General features: G+C 38.8%; 1 protein-coding gene across 2 annotated transcripts in view; it reads right to left on the minus strand.

Annotated features, from left to right (window-relative positions):
• GABRG1 (gamma-aminobutyric acid type A receptor subunit gamma1) overlaps nucleotides 1–26,541 on the minus strand; it is a 57,458-nt gene that overhangs the window by 12,587 nt on the left and 18,330 nt on the right. The window contains exons 3-5 of one of the 2 annotated variants that reach the window (XM_074587959.1): nucleotides 19,007–19,074; nucleotides 3,965–4,185; nucleotides 830–912 (exon numbers count right to left, since the gene is read on the minus strand). In XM_074587959.1, coding sequence (XP_074444060.1) covers nucleotides 830–912; nucleotides 3,965–4,185; nucleotides 19,007–19,074 — 372 coding nt within the window. The remainder of the gene's footprint in view (nucleotides 1–829; nucleotides 913–3,964; nucleotides 4,186–19,006; nucleotides 19,075–26,541) is intronic. The other variant, XM_074587960.1, reaches the window with a different exon arrangement.

Consider the following 26,541-nt stretch of genomic DNA (forward strand, 5'->3'; position numbering starts at 1 on the left):
TGGCCCGATTCACTGTCCAGTACCTCAGCTTTAAGGAAGTGCGACCTTCTGGATTTGATGTGCCTCACATGTTGCCCCACATTATCTGGCAGAAATGAAATGACGCAAGACTTGCTTGTGTGGCACAACTATTTAATCAATGGGGCTACCAAAACTCGTTTCGCTGGAAGCACTCAAGCAGTACTAAGTGAAAACATTAATTTAAAAAGAATCACTGAAGTTTGATTTCATTGCCTATTAGGTTCCGCATTTAGGAATAAGTTGTTTAACTGTGTTAAGGTGGTTTGGGTTTCTTTTGCCAGTAATAGCACATTTCCCTTAGGATTTTTTTTTTTTCTAAATATAGTTTATATTAAAGAAATGAAGCCTGGAAGTTGTTTCTGCCTCACATAAATAAGTCCCTCTGAAAGGCGAAGGACTTCTTATACTGATTAAGCATTTACAGGAATGGGTTGAAGAAGACAGATCTTACTTTTACTTTCAAGTATACCACATGGAATTAATTCAAAGCTGGCAAGTCTGACAGGCATAAAAATAGTTCTTCCAGGGCAATATATTTCCATTAACTGGAATGGGCATTGTATCAGTCTCCTAAGCAAAACGATTATTTTTATAGTTGCAACTAAATGAAATGCATGCAGTTCAACTCATTCATTACTGCATTTAATAATGCACTAAAAAAATGCAATTAATCTAATCAAACCATAAACACGTCAGTTCTTTCCTTCACTGCAAGACTTTAAGAAGTAAACACTTGCTCTCTTGCTGACAGTATTTAAGGAAATGTAAAGCCTGAATGTAAACAAACAAGAAGTATTTTACCACCTACAGCTTGAAAACTCCAGTGGACAGGAGTGTTCATCCATAGGAAAGTTATGAAGCTGAAGATAACATTCAGCATTAATTGTCAGCCTGATTAGAAAAGGAAGGGAGAAAAAAAAAAAAAAGAAGAAGAAAGATTATATTCAAATATCTAGACACTTCAGATTAGACAGTAAAGAAAATGCACAGAAATCAGTTTTGCCAATTAATACATGTTAACACGTAGCCAATTATGTCTGCAAAAAACATCCAGCATCATCTCCAAAGAACAAAACCTCATAATAAGCAACCTGAGGACCTGCGTTGTTTCAGTTGGCATTTTGAGCCATTTCAAAAATTTCACTAGATTGGAGGAGGGGCACCTCTCAGCTCTCCACCAGAAATAGGGGATAAAAGGGAGGGCCTGAAGGCAGGGCAAGGAGGGGAGTTTATGATAACAAATAAAGGAACTTTCTAAAGAATGCATTTGTCAAGTCAAATTGTATTTGGCATCATTGTATCTGGTGGCTATATACAGGACAGAGAACGTGGGGACACTCTTGGGCTTGCTCTGTGTTCATGGAGGCAGCGCTGGCGAAGACAGCAGCATGGACAGGAACAAGCAGACGATATTTCTACTCATTTAATGTCTAAGGCATTCAAGTAATTCACGCAACTAATATACATTTTAGAAGTAGTTTAGGACTCGTAATGGTATCAACTTAATCACTTGCTGGTTTTGAAAATATTATCACAGATTTCATAGAATCATAGAATAGTTTGGGTTGGAAGGGACCTTTAAAGGTCATCTAGTCCAACACCCCTGCAATGAGCAGGGACATCTTCAACTAGATCATGTGTCTCAGAGCCCCATCCAACCTGATCTTGAATGCTTCCAGGGATGGGGCATCTACCACCTCTCTGGGCAACCTGCTCCACTGTTTCACCACCCCCATTGTAAAAAATTCTTCCTTCTATATAGCCTAAATCTTCCTTCTTTTACTTTAAAGCCACTACCCCTTGTCCTGTCACAACAGACCCTGCTGTTTCCAAAGAGCTTCCAAGCAACCAATGCAAAACCCAGTTCTGCTTTCACTAGGAAGCTAGAGTAAGGGGCTAGACTCCAAACTGCCTTCTTTGCATTTAAAATACCTCCTCCTTTGTTGGTAACATTGTGAAGAAAGTCAGAATATCTTCTAAAATCAACTTTGAAAATTAACATAATGCTTACATACTTGACTATACGCAATACATACTAGACAAAAAGGGATGGGAAAAGGAAGATTCTGCCACATGCTGCCAGAAAGCTCTATGAGTCTGTGAACAAAGTAGTTATTTTTCACAAAGTGTCACTAGGACCTTTCTTGGTCAGGACAAATTTCCAGAAATAGGTTTATAAGGGAAAGTATATTTCTTGCCATATACTGGGGGAAAAATAAAGAGAACCCCCTACACATATTTCCAAGTAAAACACCCACATCCCTCTCAAGATGCTTTTCAAATTCGCCAACTATGGTAAATGCATTTATTGCCTTTGTTTTCCATTTTCTACCTTTGAAAACAAAAAGAAAACAAAACCAGACTTTTATTAATAGCAAAATAACTAGATCTGGGTTCACTGATGGGTGCAATGGACAGACCAAGGACTACCCTCAGAGGAGACTCAGTAAACCTGACTAACAGAATCACCAAGTCTGCTCCCTGAATTACCAACGGGGAAAGAGTGGTGGTAGAGGGGAGCCCATGACATGGAGCATTGTCAGATAATATTATTGTTCCTTCAATAACCAATATATGAACCACTCAATGTTATTCCATCTTAGGCCAAATTCAGGCTGTATCCTCACCGATACCGATGTTCACACGTTACAGTGCTGGGTGAATACCTGTTCTGCTGTTTTATTCCTAGCCCATTGCACTTCATAGCTCTTACTCTAGCACACAATAATTCTAACCTATTGCTCTAGGAGAGCTCAGATGATAGTTTTTTTGGTTGCATTTGTTTGTTTCTCTGTGTTACTTAGTCGCTGTTTAAAAGAAATTGTACATTGAAACTGAATGGACATTGGAAGGGTAAAGTCCAAGTATGACCCTAGAATTGTTAGCTACAAAAAGAAAAAAATAATATTAGCATGACAACAGAAGAAGCTTTTTAGAGATTTTTATAAGCACCAGCATAATAAACTGTTTAAAAAGTGCTCTTCAGAGATATTTGTATGCTCTCAAATGAAGCATACTACGAAAAAATCAAGTGAAGAGAATCCATTTGAAACATTCTAATTCTTCTTATTTCTGATGCAGAATACATTTATGCTGAAAACAGCATAAATGACTGAAAATAAAGTAATTAAAAGGTGCTACTTTTTGGTTATTATTTTAAACTCTTAACAACAGAATCAGATTTATGTCATCCTCTGCATAGACCGCTTCTTGATCAGCTCCTTACTTAGTGCAAGATTTTTTAGGCATGTTTAAAAAATAAAACTGAGAGATGACACTAAAATGCTTTCTGGAGACTACAGCCTTTCAAGAACCGTTTGAAGGTGACTCAAAGATCAGTACAGATAGCTTAGATGGAAATCTTAAAACCAGCCCAAGCATCCCCCATTTGCCAAGAATAATTATTACCAACATGTTTGCTTATGCGTAATTTGGATGAACAGATTTGTTGATTTTAATAGCTTGCAAGGGTAAACATGTTAAGAAGTATATGGAGGACTGGGGCCTTAGCTTTAATCAAACTTCTTATGATTTTTTTTATCTGAAGCATTTAATATTTCACTTACAGAATATAATTTGGTGGATACTAGATACTGAAATAATTAGAACAGAAAGTCTGCAAAACAACTTATGACTAGATCTGCAACATGTTAGCGACAGACCGCCATGGTGCTATGCGCTGTATAATACCTTTTTTTTAGTCTTGCTTGTACCTAAATGATTAAGATTTCCCATCCCCTTTAATTGTCTTTACCCAATTATATAGGCAATATATTTCAATATTATTAACTTCATGTTTTTCATGATCTTTCTCCTTTAGTAAACTCCTTGCAAATTCCTGTGGTCCACACCAAAAAAAAAAAAATGCCACGGATTTGATACATATTCATTATTTTTATATTCCCGGTCATAACAGTTTTATTTTTTTCTAATAAAAACCCACCTTAGAGTGTACAGTACTCTTCCATCACTCCAGATTCGAAGCAAACGATTTGGAGTTGTAATCCAGTGAGCATCAGATTTCCTTGAGTTCCGGAAGAAAGTGTCTGGAATCCAAATTTTTCCGACCATATTGCTATTAAGCATAAGCACCTTCATTGAGCTGTTAAATTTTAGACGACTGTCATACCAAGTCTGGGCAAAAATTATATCTATAGTGTATTCCTAAAAACAGAGAAACAACCATATCTATGTATATGTTTACCAAAGTCTGAAAGCCAACAATTTTTAATTCATATATAAATCCAAGGCTACTTCTTCTGTTCTCTTTTGTATTACCATTTGCATAGTACGCAGCAGCCTGGAACCCCAAACGGAGAAATTACAGGCTGATAAAAGACGCACACAGCCTTCTGTCCCTACCTCCTCTCCCCTGACACATACTGATTAGTTAAGGAAGAGGAGACATGATGGGAGCTTGCTGTAACTTGGAGGTCCCCACACAATGCCACCACCTCTGGGGCCCTAGACAGAAATTTAAGGGCAACGTTAATACTTCAGGGATAGTCTACGTTTGCTAAGACAAAGATTCTACATCTCTTAAGAAGCAAACCAAATATACTGTATATACTTTTTCCCCAAAACTTTACAAATGCAATTTAAGATCCTTCAAGAAATTTCAGATTTTGAAAAAAATTCATGAATATGCGGGAAGTAAACATCACAGTTTGCAGAACTGTCTGTTACCATCTGCCTCGTATATCTACCTACATACGCACAAAAGTATCCGTAATCATCATCAGGCAGGAAACTTCCCTAAAACAATTCCACTTTACTTATTAAAGCCTAAAGAAAGCTGCTTTTGTGATAGAAAGTCAAATTCCTCAGGAGACTGATGGCCAGAAAAGAAAGGTGAAAAATCAAATAAATAAATAAATGGAAAACCCACAGCCTTTTAATGAGACAATCTTTGACACAGTAAAACTTGAGGGAGATAAAGATCACAGATGCAATGAAATATTGTTTTTCAAAGAATTCAGCCAGTTGCTCCTGCACTCCAGGCAGAGGAGTAAAGCAGCGGCCTCTTCCCTGCTGTATTTGTCACAGCTCCAGACTCTGACCTTAAGGGCAACAGTCTTGTTGATGGCAGATGTCATCTTTCCTGCACGGCTGCCCCATGAGGGCTCCAATGAGCAACTCGGCAGCTCCTCTGCAGGGAAAAAGAGCTGGAGACCAGACTTAGACGCTTGGTGTTGGCTGTTCAGCTCTCAGTCACGGGCCGAGTGGGCAGGGGGAAGAGAGGAAGAGACGGTGGTTCAAACTCTTGCTTGGGCAAAGGGCTCACTACTAGCTCGCTCAGTCAATAAAAATGCACAGTGCAGACAGCCAATTTGGTTTTCAAATAAAACAAAAGTGGAAGGCCTTGCTGGTTGGAGTGGGGGTTTTGTTCATTTTCCTTTTAAATAATCATAGCAGCCAACTGCACGAGTTACAGACTCATTCATTTCTGCAACTGATACCATCCATCTCCCAGGAAAGTTTGTGAAATCTGGCACTTCATCCCTGAGAAGTGCCAAGGCAGATATTCCAGGACTACTTAAATCTCTCTCAATTTTCCCACCTCTCCAGGTGGGAGAAGAACAGGTTCAGGAAACAGATATGCAAGAGGGAGGCTTGCCCTTTCTCTGTCGTGTGTGACAGATAAATTACCATCTGGACTGTGGTAACTCAGTGATTCTCAGAGGTTATGAATAACTAGTGTACGAGGCAAACAGTGGAGGGACAGAGGGAACAAAAGTACTAATCAAAAATGCATTTTAGAGATGACTTTGCCCTAAATCTCTCCTTATTCCTTGAGAGGCACTGCCATCAGGGGAAGATTCTGCAGGTCAAAACAAGTCCTTGATTATTTTATTTCTGTAAACAACATTCAAGACACCTGTAAAAACCCAGGGCCCGTTTAACCTTAAAATTCAGTTTTCTGTGCTCATCTATAGTGGTTACAACTGGAAAGGAAACTTGCCTTGCTGTAGTGTAAATGAGAGCCTGAGGCAGTGCACTGGAAAAGTGTTTTAATGGGCTTAAATGGAACAGAATGAACAAAGATTTACGTGTTGCCTTTACAGTACAAATAGGAGGGAAAAAAGAAGTCAGGGAGGGAAATCAACAGACACAACCAAACGTATGAGAAGAGCAGACCGTCTGAGTTTGAAGGTGCTACTCTAAGCAGCCACTTCACAGCAGCACTGCGTTGTCTGGGAAAAAGAAATTTATCAAAGTGTCACTACAGTCAAATCCACCCAGAGCGAGAAAACTCGGGTTTTCATAGAATACCAACCACCCTGACAAATTAAGATAAAAAAGGCAGAGGAGCTCGCAGATTATTTTGAACACACAAATCAAAGGAACAGCCTCAGTGGACCCAGATGCTTGTGTTCTCTTACCTTTCAGTATTAAATGTTTTTATCACACCCATGTAACACAGGTGTTGTTTAAAGAACTTTTTTTTGGGGGGGGTGGGGGAAGAAACTTTGTTAAAATCCTTCATGATACATTTATGACTGTTCAAAAAGAATCTAATACATAATAGTTTAATATCATAATATTAGTTAATTGCTTATATCTCCACTACCTTTCACTCAAGTGAACTTTAGCATAGTGGCCAAGCACATACGTGTACTCCCATTGCAGAGGTGCAAGGCACGTGAAAATGGGACTCAAATGTATATTAGCCTCCTTTCCGAACACAAGTCTCCCCGCAGAAGAGGCCAGGTGGCATAAATCCAAATAGATCCCAAGCGGCCACCAAGCACAGGCAAACATAGAGGATGATCAGACAGCTAAGAGCATGCAGCATGCAGCTGTCTCAGTGTAGACGCTTGAAGGGGAAACTATGCTATAGTTGGATTATTTCTGAAAATCTAGGTTTGAAATGAGCTTGAAATTTTCATATTTTATGGATTCATACACTGGATTCCCTTAAATTTGCATTTCCTGAAAAATATTTCCCATTTCTTTTTAAGAAGGGGAAATATGGGTCCCTAAAATTTCACTATACTGCCTTTTCTGGGAGTACTTTGTTTCCGAAAGTAGATGAATAAAAGCCCTGTCTTTGTTTAGACACCATATGAGCAAGCACAACAGCAGCCAGATACATACAATATTCTTTTAGTGCAACAAATCTTTCTGACCTTCCATGTTGTTTCCCTTATTTTCTTGCAAAAAGTTAAAATTAACACTCTTACCACTACTTTTATTAGCCTTTCATAAACCTCACCATCCTGTGCCACTGTTGTCCTCTAACCATAAAAATTGGTTTACTACTCTCTCTTTCGAATGAAACTAATGATAAAATAGCTGTGCAGAATAAAATGGAACCCATCTATGCCTGCGTTAGTCACAGCCATAGCAAAATGCCTACTTATTCATATTTAGCCTCACAGGGTTCAATAACCATGGCACACGTTAGCTCATATTTGGCGTTTGATTAGATCAGTGAACTCTTTCTTGCGCAGCTGGCATAAAGAGCCCACCTGCCTAATTATTTACAGATAACTGCAATCCTCCTCCATCTCCCCTCTTGAAAAGAACATAACAAACTCCAAAGGCTGGGAACACAGCGACTAATCACAGATTACCATTAAAGGGCCAGGCAGTGAACAAACCGTGAATATTGACAAGCAGGTGTATAGTCTGAGAGAAAATCATTTAATAAATAAAAACAATTACTTCAAATAAAGTAGGAACAGCTACCGTATGGGATTAAATGGAATCCTCAACATCAGTTTCATTGTCACGCACAGTTCAATTACAGTCAGACGTCAAAATGGGCCAGTGGACTGTTTTTTTATTGGAAAGCTGTGAAAGGGAGGCAGATACCATCCTACACGATTGTTTCTCAGCGCAAACCACATCAAACGAATTCCAACACAATATCAATAAGGATGGAAAAAAAATTCTCACATTGCAGAAAATAAACATTTGTCTTGGATATTTTGCCTGGCAGACTCACAACTGATTTGGTATTCCACAGTAAAAAGTGTGGAGAAGTCAAGCAGTGGGTAGCTAAATTGCTGGCTGGATGATGTTAACTGCAACACATTTTGTTTAAGAACAGGAAAAAGTGGCCTAGTTTTCTGAGGCCAAACACAAAGTCAATGAAAAGACCCAAAACCAAACTCAGAACTGAGAAACTGTGTTAGTGAACTACACGCCGGCAATACAGTTCATTACCAGTGAATGTCAGAGAAAAATGTATAAAAACATACTCCGGTCCTTTCATCTTCCCTCTTTACCTGGTCTAGCAGGAGGTGCCCCTGCCCAGGGCAGGGGGTTTGGGACAAGATGGTCTTTAAGGTCCCTTCCAACCCAAACCATTCTATGATTCTATGATCTTTGGTGAGAAATCCACCTCAACTTTTCTCCCAGATTGAAAATGTCACCTGAAAGGCACCTGGAGTTTTCTGGAGTGCAAAAAGCTAATTCAGAAATCTGTTTCATAAGGAGCCCCTGAACTCAGTTCAATTACCGAGTGAGGGATGACTTCATCTTATTCAGTTATCTGAGCTTCAAGCTATTTCCCCCGTATTTCTTCATTCTATCCAGCTTTCTAATTCCTTAAACTGGAACTTTATGTGAGATAGGCAGGGTATTCTTCAGAAAAAAAAAAAATTATGAAGGGGAAACTAAAGAAAACACTGTACCACTCTATATTTTTTGACATTAAGAGATGTGATTTAATATTAAAGACTCCATCTAGCATGCTGATTAAGAGGTTTAAACAACAAAGAAAGCATAGACAAAACTGGTAACCACATCCTCTCCTAAGAGGGAAGCACCAAATAAAGCACCAAGCATTAGCCAATTTATCTTCATCTTGCCAGTGTGCTGCCAATAAACTCCTGTAACCTTTACCTTGTCCCTCACCCAAATATCTCTGGACATCAATAAGGGGCTAGTAAGTAATTTATTAAAACGCTTAACCTATCTTTGATGTATAACTACTCTTAACAAAACATCTAAAATGTGGTTGCTCTCCCTGGTGGGCTGCTTTAAAAGCCCTCTAAAAAGATTTTTGAGCTGCTTCAGGGCCAGCGATGGTTTCAGAGCTTCATACCCATGGCTGGTACTGAAGCAAAAGTAAAATTTCTTGGTTTGGTAAACTCTTTTAGTTTGCTCACTAGGGCAATCTAAAGCTAGTGACCTTAGGGTGAGATCTAAATGATCCAACAAATCACAACGATCCTGACATGTACCTGTAATATCACATTAGTGATACTGCAGCTGTGGAAGAGGTGGGGGCTGCGGGAAATACACTGAACTGAAGTGCACAGCGTCTGCTCCCAGAGTCTTTTAACCGATTATGTTGTTATAATTGTGCAGATAGTCACACTGGAAGATGCTATGAGAACATATGCACGGGGTAAGCGGAAGTGTGGCAAATCACATCTACGGAAGGTACGGGAGTACAGCAAGACCTACATATACAGAAAAAAAAATAATCTATCTGTCTTCATATCATAATTTGGCATCTGGGCTTATCCAGGCCTTATTTTGAACATGCAAAGTGACAGATGCAAACAACAATATGAATAAATGGCAAGATTTATTTCAATGCTTTGTAGATTAGAAACTGTAATTAAAATCTTGCCAATAGTCAAAAGATTAGCTAGAGAACTAACTAATGCACTTCAGCAAAATCTCTGCTTTTATTTGATCAGCTTAGACTTTGGGCATTTGAAGAGAGAATAAGGAGAGGAAGCAGATTACATATATCATCTATATAAACTCCCACACTGGAAATGGTACAAAAAGTTTTGGTGTGCTTTTCAATTGAAACTTGAACACTTCAGACACTGCCACTCATAGAAAAAAAACATTACACTACAGAAAGAACCAGAGAAGAAAACTCAGGGAAAAAAAAAAAAAGAAAAAAAACCAACCACATACACCCCCCAAAAAAAACATAAACACATACATATATATTAAAAACACAGGACTGAATACTGGTATGGATTAAAGGTTTGGCTTTGAGGTTGTCAATAATGACTTATCAACTCCATTGACTGTACTTTCTAAATTCTGCAGCTACATATACCTTCCTGTAACTACAGATACTCAAGCAGTCAAAATTGGTCCCACAAATGACTTAAGTGACAAAGCTGCACATTACTCAAGCATACATGCCTTTTATAAATAAACTATAGTCTCAAACATAATGGTTCACCTTTCAGTACAGTGCAACTGCTTTTAAAGCAAGATTATTGCACAGTTGCAGTTTGCTCTTTTATTTCCATGGTATTTTTCTGTCACACTCTGAAATCCCAACACTGGCAGCAAGGAGACTTATCTGGGTTTGGTTTCTACACTGAAACTCTTGTAAGATATGTGATCTGCATGAAAGAACAGCACTCCTATCAGTGTAGCTTTCTGGTTGATGCAGCAGTCGTGCAACTCCGAATATCTGCTACACTGAAGATATAAGAAATATGCTGAAGATATGAGAGCATGGACAACTGTTAACAACTGCCTAAAAGAGCCTCTATTTCCTTACCGGTCCCAAGGGCATAACTCTGTGGGGATAACCCTCTACAATAGAGACACTACTGTTATTCAAGAAGGTGAAATCACATGCAGCACTTACGGTATGCCAATGAATGACAAACTCCAAAATAGTCCAAAACAAAGTGGTAGATGTGCATTCTCCACAGTGGTTAAAATAACCACCCAGAATGCATGAGACTTGATGAAATTTAAAATCATACAACAACAGAATGAAAATAATGAATCATAGAATCATAGAATGGTTCGGGTTGGAAGGGACCTTAAAGATCATCCAGTTCCAACCCCCCTGCCATGGGCAGGGACACCTCCCAGTAGACCAGGTTGCTCAAAGCCCCATCCAGCCTGGCCTTGAACACCTCCAGGGATGGGGCAGCCACAGCTTCTCTGGGCAACCTGTTCCAGTGCCTCACCACCCTCACAGTAAAGAATTCCTTCCTGATATCCAATCTAAATCTACCCTCTTCCAGTCTGAAGTCATTAGCCCTCATCCTATCACTACATGCCCATGCAAAAAGTCCCTCTACAGCTTTGAAGGTCAAGATCAACAGGCAGGGAAGTTACATTCACTTACTAGCAAAAGCACATTGCATTTCTTAACAGCTATTTTGCCAGTGCTGTCACCCCTGCTAACAAGGGAGCAGGGCGACACTCTTTCCAGGAGTGGGTCTGCGTCCTTGGCAAACAGCTTGGAGGAGCTGCTGGAGGAAAGAGCGTCCAGACCACTCCCCTGCTTCATCAAGTGTGATCTTCCCAAAGCACGTGCTGTCAGGAGAAAAATCCTGTAGCTGCCCAGCTTTTAAGAGAGGATGAGGTTTCGTAGTGTCAGCACAGATCCTGGCACCAGCTGTTGAAGGGACCAGGGAACGACAGCAGCTTTCCTCCGGAGCACAGCAGCAAAGGAGGCAATGATAACCTGTATGGTAGGAGCCATCGCCAAGGACCCCTTCTGTTGCAACAAGCCATTACAAGCTATTTATTGTAGCAATCAAAGCACATCCCCTGCCTTTCCTCCCGAAACCCAGTTCAAATCTAGGCCAGCAAAATCATTCCCACAGCTGGAATGCAGCATCACAAATTTCCATATAGACAGACAGATTAGGAATTAATAACAAAGAACAGGTGTGTAAGGTTCTTCAAATTGTTTATCATCTATTTGACACAGAGATGAGAGGTACAAGACAAAGAACTAAACGTAGCTTGTCTCAGCTGCAGACACGAGGGAGGCAACCACAGCAGAAGCAGACAAAGTACACAGAAGAAGCAAAGTATCTGGAGAGGATATTAAGGCATCAGAAGTTACAATACGACAGAACACCCAAGCAGTCCATACAGTTTTGGAGGGAAAAACAGGAGTAAATCACTCTTTCGGCTAGCTTTAGTGCAAGTCGGTACCTTTACCTTCCCAGTGAAGTGCTATGTGGCGCTTATATTAACATTATTCTTGGTTCAGATCGTCTCAGATCACAACTGAATTTTGCAGGCAGTCGATACTGCTTATACAGGATATGTGTCCTCTGCAAGGAGCTTACGGTTTGAATTTAACATAAAAGACAGGATTTAGAAAGGCATTGGGGGGATAAGTAACAGGAAACTGAGAACCCAACACCAGCGAGAAGTACAGGCAGTGCTTTTAGGACAACAAAAGCTTAGTTGTTTGTGATATTTTGTAGCCTCCACAAAAAGGTGGGGAAAAAAAGGGAGGAAAAAAAAAAAAGAAAAGAAAAATAAGTTTAAACAGGAACATGATGAGAAATAATGAAGCGGCTTTGCAGGCATTTACAGAAAGTTTCTTTCAACCATAAAGTGCAGCTTGGGAGAAAGTGGTATGAAGAGTTGAAAGGGTGGGAGCAGAAGCGAGCGAGATCTGAGATAGGAAATGGCCTCTTGGGGAAAAAAAAACAACTAAAAATGGCTGGGGATAGGCTTTGAAGTGCCTTGAAAGTGAAAGGAAACTGTTTATGTGTAAGGTGCAGTGAAAGAGGAGAGAGAGAAAGAACGTGAGCAAGAAATGACTCAGGAGAAACAGTGGAAAATTCTCTCTGTAATACAGACATCTCTAGATGGTAGGAACAGAGCAAGACTGCAACTGGAAAGGTTACAAAAAAAAAAGTTATCGTAACAATGGGAGTCTGGACAAGAGATTCTGTGTGACAGATTAAAAAATAAATAAAAATAAATCCCCTCAAAGTTGCTATGAAATCAGAATTTGCAAGACTCCAACTGAGACCTTCCTCCTCGTTCTAAGATCCATCTGATCATAGAAAATTTGGAGATTTCAGACCACAGTGACATATCATGATTATCCATGGCAACTGAGAGCATGGAAGGGTCAAAAAGTGGGAAGATTTAACGCTATGATTTAGCTATATTGAGCTAACTAAACATCTGTGAACATGTGAGGGACACAAGGCAATATTTTGGACTGGACAAAAGGAGATACAGAGAATAGCAGGCAACTGTCACAGAAAGGTTGCTGAATTTGTGCATGAAACTATCAAGGAGTAGTTGAGAGCAGAAGAGAAAGTGACCATGGAAGAAATCCTTCACAGAAGTACCATAGGAAGAGCTTTAAGAAGTACATTCACATCAACATATAAGTAGATAAAGTACTGGGAACACAAGAAAATAAGGTGCTTGCCCACAACACACTGACAGGCTGACCACAAATAAAAAGGAAGAAGCTTTGCAAAGTTGGTTTCTAGCCCCAACCACGTACACAGCTCAGGACTTGCTATTTCTTTAACAAATTAGCCTTATGCAAATCCAGAATCTGAAATCTCAGATGCTTCAAGGGCAGTTTGGTCATTGCTCTGGCTGTGGATGCTAAGAATCTGAGATGGTATAAACTGGATTTCCAACCAATACATGCTGGCACACTCTACTGATGTCAGGGGAGTTAAGTCAAAGTAATATTTATTTTTTTTTTCATTATTTATATTGAATCGATGCCAACTGTGGCTTAAGTGATACAATAGTACTATACAAAACCAGTATTTCCTAAAGCATGAACTAGTCTAACACAAAATTTAAGAGCGAACCACAGCACAAAAAGACTGCAGCCTTAGGTTATAGCATTGCTAAATGGCACATACAAATTAGCGCACATTTTACAGCAAAGAACATAGATTTTTATGGTGTCTTGTGCACAACCTTAACTAACTGCCCTGACTTCATATCTATTAAGGGACAACCAGTAAAGAGACTACGACAAGTACTAAATGCTGTTTAAAGCGGGGGCTGAAAAGATGCCTGTACTCTGGTTTGATTTCAGAAAGCTACCACAACATTTGTCTGTCGTACAACAGCTGCCTGTTTGCTCATCCCTCGCCATTCCTTTCAAAATGATCATAGAAATTGGGAGCGACACAGGAACTGCGGTGCTGAGCCGGTATGAGCAGAACATTGCCTGTACTTGGCTAATTCCCCTGAAACCGCACAGGGCAAGCTCAGAGTTACCTTGCAACAGCAGCAGGCAAACTACCTGCCTGCAAGAGCCAGACTGATCAATTTAAGCTAATTTTTTTTTCAGAATAAAACAGAGAACATTAATGAAACTGTATTTGTAAAGTATTACTCCAGTTCCTAGAGCTGGTAAAATAAGAAATACTAACAGCCATATGGTTTTCGACACTTAAATATATTTCATAAAAAATAAAAAGCAATGCTGAAGTCTACTGAAGGAATATTTACTCAGCTGCTGTAAATGAACTCTGTGTCCATCAATCTCAAACACTCATCTAAGTAACAGTCAATTAACTCTGATCACTTGCGGTGCTGACAGGCACCAAAATGATTGGAATCTATCTTTCCTAATAAAAACAAAAGAGTAAGTTGGGAATAAATTTATTATTCTAGCTAAATCCAAAGAAGATGCTGTGCTATAAGAAACAGGTAATATTCAAAGACTTGCCGGTACTTTTGTCCTGATTTATGAACAAATATTCCTGCCATTTTGAAGAGAATTGAACCAGTTTGCATAAAATGCATACACCTGACTCTCCGAAAATTTGCAGTGCTTGCACACTGAACCCACACAACCTTATGAAACCTCATAAATTCTCAAACACGGGCAGGAGCGCATCCTTCATGCTCTTCCTCTCAGTCTGTCATCATAAAGCTCACAGTGACAACGGTTCTCCTCAAAACGGTCATCTTCTAACATGAAAGCAATCCCAACCCCCAGGAAAAGCTTCAAATGTAGTTCACAAGCCTCGACAAGCCCTATCAAGCAGTGTTCACCCAGTCCTGAAATATTAGCGTACGCTGCAGCATTTGGATAGCACTGTGATTTATTCTCTTTATGTTTCTTGTGTGGAACTATGTTCACTTAGACACACAGCTCTCTGTAATAGACCGACAGGGAGGGAAACAGAGAGAGAGTTCGTATTTTTCTGTTTATACACTCCTTACTTTGCATTTTTTTCCTATAGTGTTTGTTAAATCCTTAAGTCAACATGACTTGGTTCACACATGAAACTGAAGTACATGCCCAGGTATGTCCAGGACCAGGGCCTTGCTAATTCCAGCATCTACTTCTGTCTCTTTCTAAGCCTCACCTTTCCTTTATGGTAGTTACTATTCATTCGGTAACAAAGCATTTAATATCATTCAAAAACAGAGTTAAAAAAAACATTGCTTTACAGAATAATAGAGAGTGTGCATCTGAGTACGGGATTTCCAGGTAGCTTCAGATAATGTATCTTTGGGTCATGGTTACTTATATTCTAGTGTGCTTAATATAAATTACCTGGCACTGTAAAGTAAGAGTACAAAACCCTCAAACCTTCAATACAAATTTAGTGACTAGTAGAATAAGCGCAGTGACACACCTGACCACAAAGCATCCTCCACGAGTACAATAACATTGAGCAATCTGTATTAGGATACTGATCACATTGACACTTGAATACCTTAAAAAAAAAAAAAATTTAAAAATCTGCTGCTAGTTACTGCAACTTGAGAATGAAATGGAATTTTGAAGTCAAAGGATGCTTAAAATTCACCATCAGCACATTCTACACAAAGCCGTAAATGGTACAATATGACAGGAAAAATTGTATCCTAACAGTGTCCAGGCCGTGCAGTCTGTGTACCAAAGCAGCACCTTGTGTATTCAGTGAATATCTGATTTGCTCAGTGGTTTATCTATCTTCTTAAAAATAAGAGTGCTCGGCTTCAAAGTATGGCCTTCAGCTTGCAGACAGAGTAGCCTTCAATGGATAACTAGCAAAGATCATGCAACAAAAGCTAAATCATCCGCAGAAGGCGCAGAAATGTTGGGAAATAACAAGGAAACCAAACTGCTTTGGTGAAGTGTAGTCCTAGAAATTTATCCTGGAATTTTCAGTCTGGACCTTCTAATACTGAGTTCCATTAATAAATACAAAAGCTGAATAGAGAGCGGATCAACACGCTTTTCTACACAGGGGCCATGTATCAGACTCTGCTACTTGTACCACCAAGCAGAGTGGGTTTTTTTCATCTTGGCCCTGGTTTGGAAGGAAAGAGAAAGGTAGCAAGAGCCTAGTACATCTACATTAAGTGCTCAACTGAATGAGCTTCCACATAGAGTAAACCAGGCTCTAAATATTCATTACATGCCTAAATTCCGCTAAGAAATCCCTAGACCACTACACAGCTATTGAAGATCAAGACTTTGGCCATAAAAATGTACTTCGCTGCATTTTACATGACTGTTGCACGATGCACAGCACAGGTTAGCTCTAAAAGACAGATTCAAAAACCTTTAGACTTAATGAGTATTAGAAGCCTAAATGCTCCGCTGATCCAGACGCTTGTTAAAAATGTTTACTCAGGTTGCAGATGCCTGAAGTCATCACATGCTGTAGAAAAACACTTCTTAAGCATGGGGTGTCCATACCATCTAGAATGTTGTGTAGATCTTTGTTAAATAGTGAAAGCCAAAACACAACAGCCTTCAAAACAAATTCTAATGAATGTCATATATATACTTAAAGCATCCCTCTTATGAAAGTCTATCAGATAGCAAGAGGAAAACAGACTGACTTATAAAAATAATAAAAATAAATCTCGTAACACATGTCCTCTGAAGCTTCTGGACAAACACACTCCCTTGATATGCTGCTTCAGCATCACTCTTAGAAAAAATGCTTTCTACATCATGCCATATCGTATCCAAACTAAATAGTTAAAGGACATCATTTGCCAGAGAGAATTAACATATCTGGCAAATGAGTAGTCCAATGGGGAATCACAGATATGTGTTCTCACAGTAAGTGATCAAATGAAGGGCTAAGGACAGCCCTTGAAATGGAAGCAATTTTTGGATTATTAGTTAACAATCTCAAACAATACTGACTCCAGGGAAAGTGCCTTCCTACTGAAACCAACAGCTCACATAAAAAGACCTTACAGGGTCAAATCTGCAATTATTTTTATGCTGAGAATGTTGTTTCCCAGATTTAAAAGATTAAAACCATTTTTTTTGAAACCTTAATCAAATTATTTGCATATATATGGTTTCATTTATTTTCACAAACATTTGATTTTTGCAGTGATGTTAGATGCTCATATGATCCAGATTCCTGGAGTCCAAGCCCAGTGAAAGCAATTGCTGTCTTATGAAGGCCATAGTGCCCCTAGACTATAATTTAAATTGCTAAGTAGTTCTCTGCCCATTTTAAAAAAACATATAATAGTTTTTAAAATTCTATGTCTTAATGGCATTTACCTTATTACCCTTAGATGGCATGCTTCATTGTTATCTTTTTTTTTTTTAACAGAAATCAGAAGGTTAGAGGGATAAACATTCAGTTGATAAACATTATAACCATTAGGATCCTGCCCTCTAATGAAGTAATACGCCTTTTCAATATGGTGCTGTCCTTGCCTTGGACTAAAAGCCTGTATGACGGGCTTCTATTAGCCAAAGCATCACCATCCAGCTCTAGGACAGCTGTAGGAGATGTGGGAAGACCTCTAAACGAGTGACACGAAATAGTCCCATGGCTGATACTGTCCTTACTGGAAGTGCGGTGCATGGTAACGCTGCCTCCCAGGCTCTGGGCTGAGCAAGCAGGAGGCAGCTGCGGGCACAGGAGAGGCCATGGTATATGGTAGCAGGGAGATTGCCCGGGGGCTGCAAAGACAAGAAGAGGGCATGGGAGACGGGGCAGGGCCACGCTGTACAAAGCCAGCCACATGCTGGCTCTTTATAACTGGAAAACCGAAGCTGCAAATATTTCCCATTTCCAGTTCCAGTATACACAATGCCTACTGGCCGCAGGCTGAAGGACTTACATTGGTTACTGGAAAAGGAAGCCTCTACCATTTGCTGTATCATCAAAGTATTTGCTCCCACAAGAAGTTCCTTCAGAAGAGGGTAAGATGGAGAGAAGCAAAAGAGAATGACTGCAGTAGGAAGACAGACAAAACCAAAGACACCACTTATAACAGATGTGGCAATTGAAAAGTTTCCCCCACCCCATCACTCTTCTGCCCTCTCACGCATTTCTTTGCAGACAGCCCTGGTCTGAGACACGGACTTCCCTGCCACAGCCCCAGGTAATGATAACACTAAGCTTGTTAGACCATTATGCTGGAATGGATATCCTTTGCCACCAATCTGCATCATCTACTTTTATCCATTGTATCTAAGTAGCACTGTTTCTTCCAGCATGGCTTACCACCACTGAAAGTCAAGATTCCTTACCCAAGCATGATGACATACGTGTAAACTACAAGATCCTTAATCTAGAATTAACTGTGCTTTGACCAAATGCCCATTTCATACAATGCGCATCGTGACAGAAAATCTAAGTGATTTAAGAAAAGGCCACAGACTCAACTTCCTCAGAAGTGCTGTTACTTCAGTGTTGGTGCCAAATAGATACGTCCGGTCTCAACAGGTCTACTAGAAACTAGATGAGATGCATTGCTCAACTTCTGAAGAAACCAGCTACGTATATACACACGCCCCTGCACACATACCCACTCTCGCTCTCTCCCTCTCTCTGAAGAGGACAAATAAGACTAAATAAGACATGGAAAAAGGAGAACAAAAGAGTCAATTTCAGTTTTTCTTTCTATGCCTTTGAAAAATAATATTAAATCACTGCACTGAAAACAGTTTTTTTCAAAAACAGTGGGTCAATTGTTATTTTTCTTAACCCCAAGAGTAGCTCCAGGAAATTATACTGGGCCGGAGATAAACCAGGTTTAAACAAACATAGTGAAAATGTTCAACACAAACCAAAATAAGGACCTCATACAATATCCTCTGTGTGGTCTCATTTTTTTTAAAAAATAAATATAGGTTTTAAATTACAACAATTTCAAACAGGGAGAGTCTAAACATATTTCTGCAATAATCACAATCATATCCAACAGCATAAGAATACACAGTAAGAAATAAACTTATTTGAATGAGATTAGAATTATTTCATAATATTAATGCATAGCATCCTTCAGATAATGTTTTCTATCAAAAATCAGAACTTACCATATTGATCGGGTCAACTGGGCCAATGCTGTTAACATAGACATCTGTTTCAATTACCGTAGTTCTCACTAAACAAAACAGTAACCATAATAGTTACATATTTAATTAACTCTGTACATTGTTAGTGTAATTTAACCTATTTACTAAAATGACAACAAATCTGATATTCTTTTATTAGATTCAGAATAATTAAATCTCTGGTTTGTTCACTCTGTGAAGGATCATATATGAATTATTGGAATTATCAACATTATTTTTTTATTTCATACTGCAATCCCCACCTGTGCTTTGTGAACAGATACAAGATAGATATAAAAAGTATAAAAGGGAAGGGAAGGGTAAAAAAAAGAAAAAAAAAAAAAAAACACAAAAACTGCCTTCCAACATAACAATTTAATCATAAACATAAAAGAAATGTTTGGAAAAAATTGCTTGTACGACAAACCATGAGGTCTGGGAGCAGATGTGTTTATAAGCTGTAAGGAATCAATCTGCACTGCTTTCTGTCGATTCCTACTGAAAACATGTAACAAAAATAAAACAACTTTTCACCACAGATTTCTTCAATTCATGCAACTACAGCACACCTAAGGATTACTAATGTCCTTTCACCAGCTTGATTTAAACACAGCTTGAAACACCAAATTGAAAGCTCTTCACGTGAAAGTCATTTAGAAGTTAAACATTTCCAAACTTATTTGTCCTTAAGAAACACAGGGAAAACACTCTCCCTGGGCAGACAAAAATTAACTGCTTTAAAAATATATTCTCTTACAGAATACACTCTCTTACTTTGTACACTTACAGAAGGGCACAAATTCTAAGTGACTTCCCATGGAAGTCACATCCAAAGTACAGATGGCGCTGATAATTCTGTTTTTTCCTCCTAACTGGATATAGGGGAAAAGGGTACAAACGAAAAGGTCAGGATGCATTTTAACATCATCAATTTACCAAGCATTTTCTTCTAGCTTGTTCTGGAGAGCCAGAATGCGGACACAAGAGGACATATGTCCTAGTCGCAGCTGGAATGAAGAGGGTTAATAATGAAGCTCTGATGGCCTTTCTCTCGCAATCAGGCATGTTAAAATGAAGCATTTCTGTCCATCTGCAGATGGAAAAGGGGGAAGGTACAAACAGAAAGGCACTTTGATTTCATAGGAGAGGGATTTCTTTATACTGCAAACCATCAGAGATCGCCTAAGTGCTCTATAACAAACCTAAAATCTGAAGTAAGAGGATTTTTCAAATCTCAAAAATCTAAAACTCGAACTGACATACAAAAAGAAACAGGATATCATTAACATCCTTGCCAGCTACAATGACAGGCAAGATACATTTCCTAAATATCCCACGATACCTTTTCCCTGCCAATCTCACTTGGGAGGAAATTCTCCCTGGTTCCAAATCCGATTACTGCTGTGACCCTGAGCCTGACAGCAAGGCACACCACTGAGGCTGCACAAAGGATTGGCTGTACGACCACAGAGCACAGAGTCACTTGATCCCTATCCTGTCCCAGCATGCTTCACAAAAAGTTTAAACAGACTCTGGAAACCAATTTATTTCCTGGGGTGAAAAAAAAAAAAAAAATAATAAGTACTTCCTGAGCTGCAAATGTTTTCAGTATCTGCAGGGCTCGTAAAGGAAGGGGGGCAACACGAGAGCCCATATCCACAGACTGAAAAATCAGAGTAAAAAAAAAGTACATAACGTATGTGGGTATATACACATATGTATAATATAACATTTTACATACGCCATGTCTCACAAACAGATATCCTCTTCCTTTAATTCCGCAACCCTATTTATCCATTACTATCTATAATATCTATTTATCTATATAACAGCAACCCCACTGCTAGACCAGAACACAAGGAGGCGGATCAAAGCGTGTCTTGCCTCCTTGCTCAAGCAATGCTCAATCCACTGTTTTTTCCCTGTAGTAGTAGGACATGCTTAATTCTCCTTAGTGTTAGGAAATCTTGCTTTGTTCTTAGGTTCAAGTTTTTGACTCCAACTCTCAGCACTGCCTAGCCGTGTATCACACCCCTTCTTCAGACGCAGGTACTTGCACACAGTGACTTACACGCAGGTCACCTCTGAAACTTGCCTTCAGTATCTGAACAGTTCATACCGCATACTGCAAATCCAACCTAATAATCTGTTCAGCGTTAACTTCTAAATTTGCTCCGTCGTTTCCAGACCCATCTTGAAATGTGGACACCGGGACTGGAAATTTTTGTAACAGCGTTATCAGCGCTGCTTGAACATTTCCAGACTTCTCGTTGTGTTCCTTTTCAAAAGGGGACTCATCTCAGGACAATGCTCAGGGATGCATAGCTAAGATCTTATACTACGCAACATATCTAAGTTTTCCCCTAAATCACTGCTTTACTATCCAGAATCTCTCACCCCCGCGCTTCCTCCCCTCCACCTCTTTTTTTCCCCTCTCACAATTTTTATGTCTCCAGTTTTACTGAAGGAGCAAATTATTACTCTGCAGATACAACCTCTCCCTTTCCAACACTCTTTGTGTCATCTGCCAACGTTACTGCAAAAATTAATTGCTGAAATTATTCAAAATATCATTATTTTTTATCAAGAATTTCCCATGAGACCTACTATAGACAGCCCAGCCACTGATATTTCCTTATTAACAACTAAATTTTGAGATCTGTCAGTAAGCCAGTTTTTAATGGAGGCTGTGTCAATTTTATAATTTATTCCAGCTTGCAGCGAGCTGTACTTGATCTGCCACAAGGGCTCTCCTGTAATGTGCCACGGAGTTCAATTTGCCTTTTCCATACTGCTCTGAGTAAGACTATTAGAGCTATTAAGAGCCAGTGAAGAATCTGAAAATCTGCCTCTGTTGAAATTATTTTAATTGACCCAAATGATCCAGAGGAAGAGATCCAATTCAAGAAGACTGGAAGAGGCTGTTTTGTTACCTTAGTCCTTCTGCATGGTACAGAGCAAAGTACTTCTGTGAATTAGAAGAAAGAATTCATTCTTCTCATGTTCTTGAACTAGAAGTGATACGAGCCCATGAAAATGACAAATGCGGGAGGAAAATATTTTCTTGATACTCGTTTGACATCCATGTAATGACTATTGTTCATTTACTCTCCACAAAGAGCTAATAGAGACAGATGGTTTGAGAAGACGTTTCTACGGTGAATACTTCTTATTTTACTTCAAAAATTTGCTATCAGCCTCGAAAACACTAGGGGTAGGAAGAACGCTATTTAATGCATCCTGCGTGAAGTGCAAAACAGTACTGTAAACTTACAGAAGCTTCTAAGGAAGAGGAGAAAGAGACAGCACACTTCAAATATTTACCTGAAAGACAATATGAGCCAGGCTAAAGAAGGTGAGAGTGCAGCAGATTGTGTACTCAACAAAGAGAAGAGCACCAAGGGGCAAGCTGCCGCCCGGGATAGTTCATCAGTTCCTAATGTGGCTGAAGCACAAAGGGAACGGCTTTGCTAAACACAATCGAGAGAGATCTACTCACACTTTCTAATTTACTGTTTTGACACCTTTTCTTCACTAGACTAAACTTCAGGTTTAAAGGGTTTGACTGGTATCGAGCATCACCTAAGATGAGCACATCACTAAGGACAGGCTTGTCCCAAGAAATAAATATAGTAAATAAGTGACTCTTGTGCCTGGAATTCAAGAGCAAGAATGAACTTCCTGACAAGCAACAGGACCTGGAAAGAAGCCTCTCTCAGCAGGCACGGATCGCTAACCTCCTAGTGAGGGATGATGCTGCGTAACGCCCAGGCATATTCTGAATCCCAGTTTGAGTTCAATATCTATATTTTGAAAAATGTTTACTCTCGATTAGAAAAATCATAGTGATAAAAACCTACCTCAGTCATTGACAAAATATTTTAGTAATTGCACTTGCTATCAAAAGTGCCTCTTTTTTAGCCTGTATTTATCCAGGCCCAATTTGTAGCTTTTGATATTTGAAATATCTCTGGCTGCTACATTGAAGAGCTCTCCTTATCAGTTATTCTCAGTTTATAAACCCTCATCTGTCAGAAATTATTAACATTATTGTAAAAGTGCAGAACATTGGACTTTCTGTTGTTCAATAGTGCTCCATTTTCATTACTCCAATCCTCAACATTACCCAATAGGGTGTTAGTCCACCTAAATTCACTAACCAGTTCCTGTAGTTTACCACAATTCCCCATTTTGGAATGAAGGTATAAGATGTATCACTATTTTTTTATTATTACTTATCGTGCTATTTAATTTAAACTAAGACCGCTTTTGATAATTTCATCCAGGCTTATTTTCTTTGAGCATGTTTTCTATAACTCCTCATTAATTGCCTAAAGAAGCATCTCTTCTTGGTGATAAAGCGGTTATTCAGCAAATAAATTAGGTGACTACCACATTCAGGAATAAAAGAGGCCTTCAATTTGTAATAGTTTTTAATGGAATAATATAATTGTCACAACCAGTTATCTAAGAGTATTACTTATATGGCTATCTGTATTGAAAATTTGGCCTCAAGTGTCTACAGCAGGCTTCCAGCTCCATCTCTGAAGAATTTTTTCAAAGTGATTTTGATGAAAGCAGAGCCCTGTTCTCCACACTTTTTCTTTTATCTTTTTATGTAAAAGAAACCCATCTTTAACAAATAATCCTACCCCACAACTTTTATTATTTCCATCATTTTCTGTGCAGTGCACACACCCAGTACCTTTAACATTCACTGCATATGCTCTTCTACATCTTGCTCTTGTATTTCCTTCAATTCTTCCAAAATATTTTTCATCTCAGAATACATACTTCTCTACCTTTACCTGATGGTTTCCTGCTTATTCAGGCTTATTACTTTTCTGCCTATATCATCCTTTCATCAATACTACACTAAAAGCACCTGTTCCACAGAATAGCCCCCTAATATCCTTATCTTTTCAGAATTAGTGCTTCTGTTAGTCTCTTGAAAGTCCACTTTTTGTTCATATATTCTTTATATCCCTGAGTACACGACATTTCACATTAGTGTACTGAGATGCAATTACTTACCCATGCCCTGCTTATAGGGCAATTACAACTATCCAAATTTCTCTAGGCATCCAATTTCTCTATGTCCATGAGCAATCATCCTCACTATTCTTAAAAATTCTACCAATGATGACTTTCCTCAAACTGTTGATTGAAAACACTCCTTAGAGTTGTAGATATGTGACGACTATTCCCTATTTTTAATTAAACTTTCAGATTGATCGGTTGTGTTTCACCTATATAATACGCAACACTCGACATGAGACATAGCTGGAAAAAATGTGCTGTACGTTGATAGGCTAATATTAATATATCAGTGTCCCTAAGGCGTGAGAGAAGGAAAGTTGAAAAGCAATAGCTAGTTTGATGCCGAACGGAAGCTAAAACAGTATGGTGATAAAATCAGGTAGCCAAAAGGTAATGTTACAGTGAGAATAACACTGTTTTAATATATCAACACTCCAAGGTTGTATCTGTAATTAAAAGGATTCATACTACAGATAAGTGACTTCATTTGGTAAGTACTATTACTTCATACTGAGAAGAAGGTACTTTAATACCAGTTGCTTCATGGTCCAAACACCTCAAAGTATGTTACATAAACTGAGTTAAAGACTAGTAAGATTAACAAACACAGCAAAGGAAGCAGTTAAGAAATCACTGCAACTTGTGAATATTTGAATGAGACAAACATAAAATGACAGAGTGTGGTTTTCTCCTATTATATTTCAGTATTGCCTCTGATGTTTCAATTTTCATTTGGCTCTCCTTTACCATCTCCCTCAACTAACTGCATATTTAGCGATGAACCCCCTTATCTCACTCGGAGACGCTGAAATTCTCTGTCAACATCAGGAAGAAAACAAAATTCTGGTCTGGTATTCAAACCCAAAATGTCCAGGTTCAAGACAAAAAATGTTGCTATTGTAACTGAGCTTTGTAATTCAATAACAAAAAATGTTCAGTGGGATATTATTGCTTTGAAAGATAATTGAAATTCCAGTTCAATAACCTTGTTGTACAAGTACTGACATATACTCTGAAGATGTGGAATCTAACACCAGATTTTATCCACATAATTGAAGCAGGCTAAGATGAATGCACTGTAGCCTGATTTTGTTTTTCTATCTATTAAATATCTGCTGCAGTTCCCAAGTCGCTGGATAGAATGCGACACCATCACCTGAAGTTGGAAATTTCATCTTATGTTGTCCAAAATTTCTGCCTTGTGGCAGAAGTCTGCAACTTCCCCTCCATCCAGAGGAGAGACTGTCTTCACACTTGTTCTCCTGGCAACAAAGTGAATACTCCCAAATGCCTCCTGTTTTCATCACTCTGGCTGATTATTCATGAACCTGACATCTTAATATATTGTATGGAGGCAGGTCCCAGATAGCAAAGGTCAGATTGGTACAGAAGTATTGCATCAAGACAGCGAAGAAGAAAAAGAAAGAGAGCATTTATGTGAGAGAAGCTAGAACCAAGCGTCTTCTTGCAGGAACGAATATTTGGAATCCAAAAAGCTGTACATTGAGTTACTCACAAAAATGCACATTTCTTGCCCTATTAATCCTCAATATATAACCTGAAAACTGAAGGTAAGGATTACACCAAAATTCTTCCATGCCCATCTAAGTTCATTTGACATGTCAGAATAATCTTCCTCTATTTTCTCTCCATTTATTTATAAGTTTTATGGGGAAGGTAGAGAAACAGAATTCTTTCTTCTTTCATTCCTACCTACCAGCTAAACATTAGAAGAAATCCTGGCGGAGACAGTTTATTCCCTCATAATCCCTTCGCTGCCTTTTGCATCAAGCAGTCAGAGAAAAAAAAAACAGTAATGCTATACATCTGTCACACGTTGAGAATTTAAGGAAAAATATGCTGGAAGACCTTTCTTGTTGTCTAAATGTTTGCAGTAATTCAATTAAATGAATGTGAAGGCAAAGACTTACAACAAACTTCATGAGATTCACATGTGATTATATTATGACAGTGAGAAAAAATTGCCATTCAACATCTTCAGGATAACAGTCAACAATAAAACAGAACTAAGAAATTTGGGGAAGAAAACAATTTGTCAGAAGCTTTCAAAAGAAAATACTTAGTTGAGATTGCATCTTTCTGTTCTCCTACATAAATAAAACAAGTCTAGATTGTTGTATTGTTTATCGTATAAGCAGCTTACAGACTTACATGGCATTCCTTTGATAGGGAATGCCAAGTATTTAACAAATAATTACGTCCTCCACCTCTCCCTTCACAGTTCAGGGAACGAACTCAGAGAAAATAAATTATTTTTCTTGGTTTGATCTAGCATGCATGTAGTAGACAAGAGCTGGCAAGGTTTCATGTATTCCATGTTTTCAGCGCAAGATTCTTCCAAATATTTAACAGTTATATGCAAATTGATGCTTTGACTATTGAAAGACAAAATTGCCTTCCTACTGGCTGCAAAGTTTGATCTATAGTAATGCACTCTTCCCTCCTATATTCCTTTA

This window comes from Larus michahellis, chromosome 5 (assembly GCF_964199755.1).
Source record: "Larus michahellis chromosome 5, bLarMic1.1, whole genome shotgun sequence".
NCBI classification, from domain to species: domain Eukaryota; kingdom Metazoa; phylum Chordata; class Aves; order Charadriiformes; family Laridae; genus Larus; species Larus michahellis.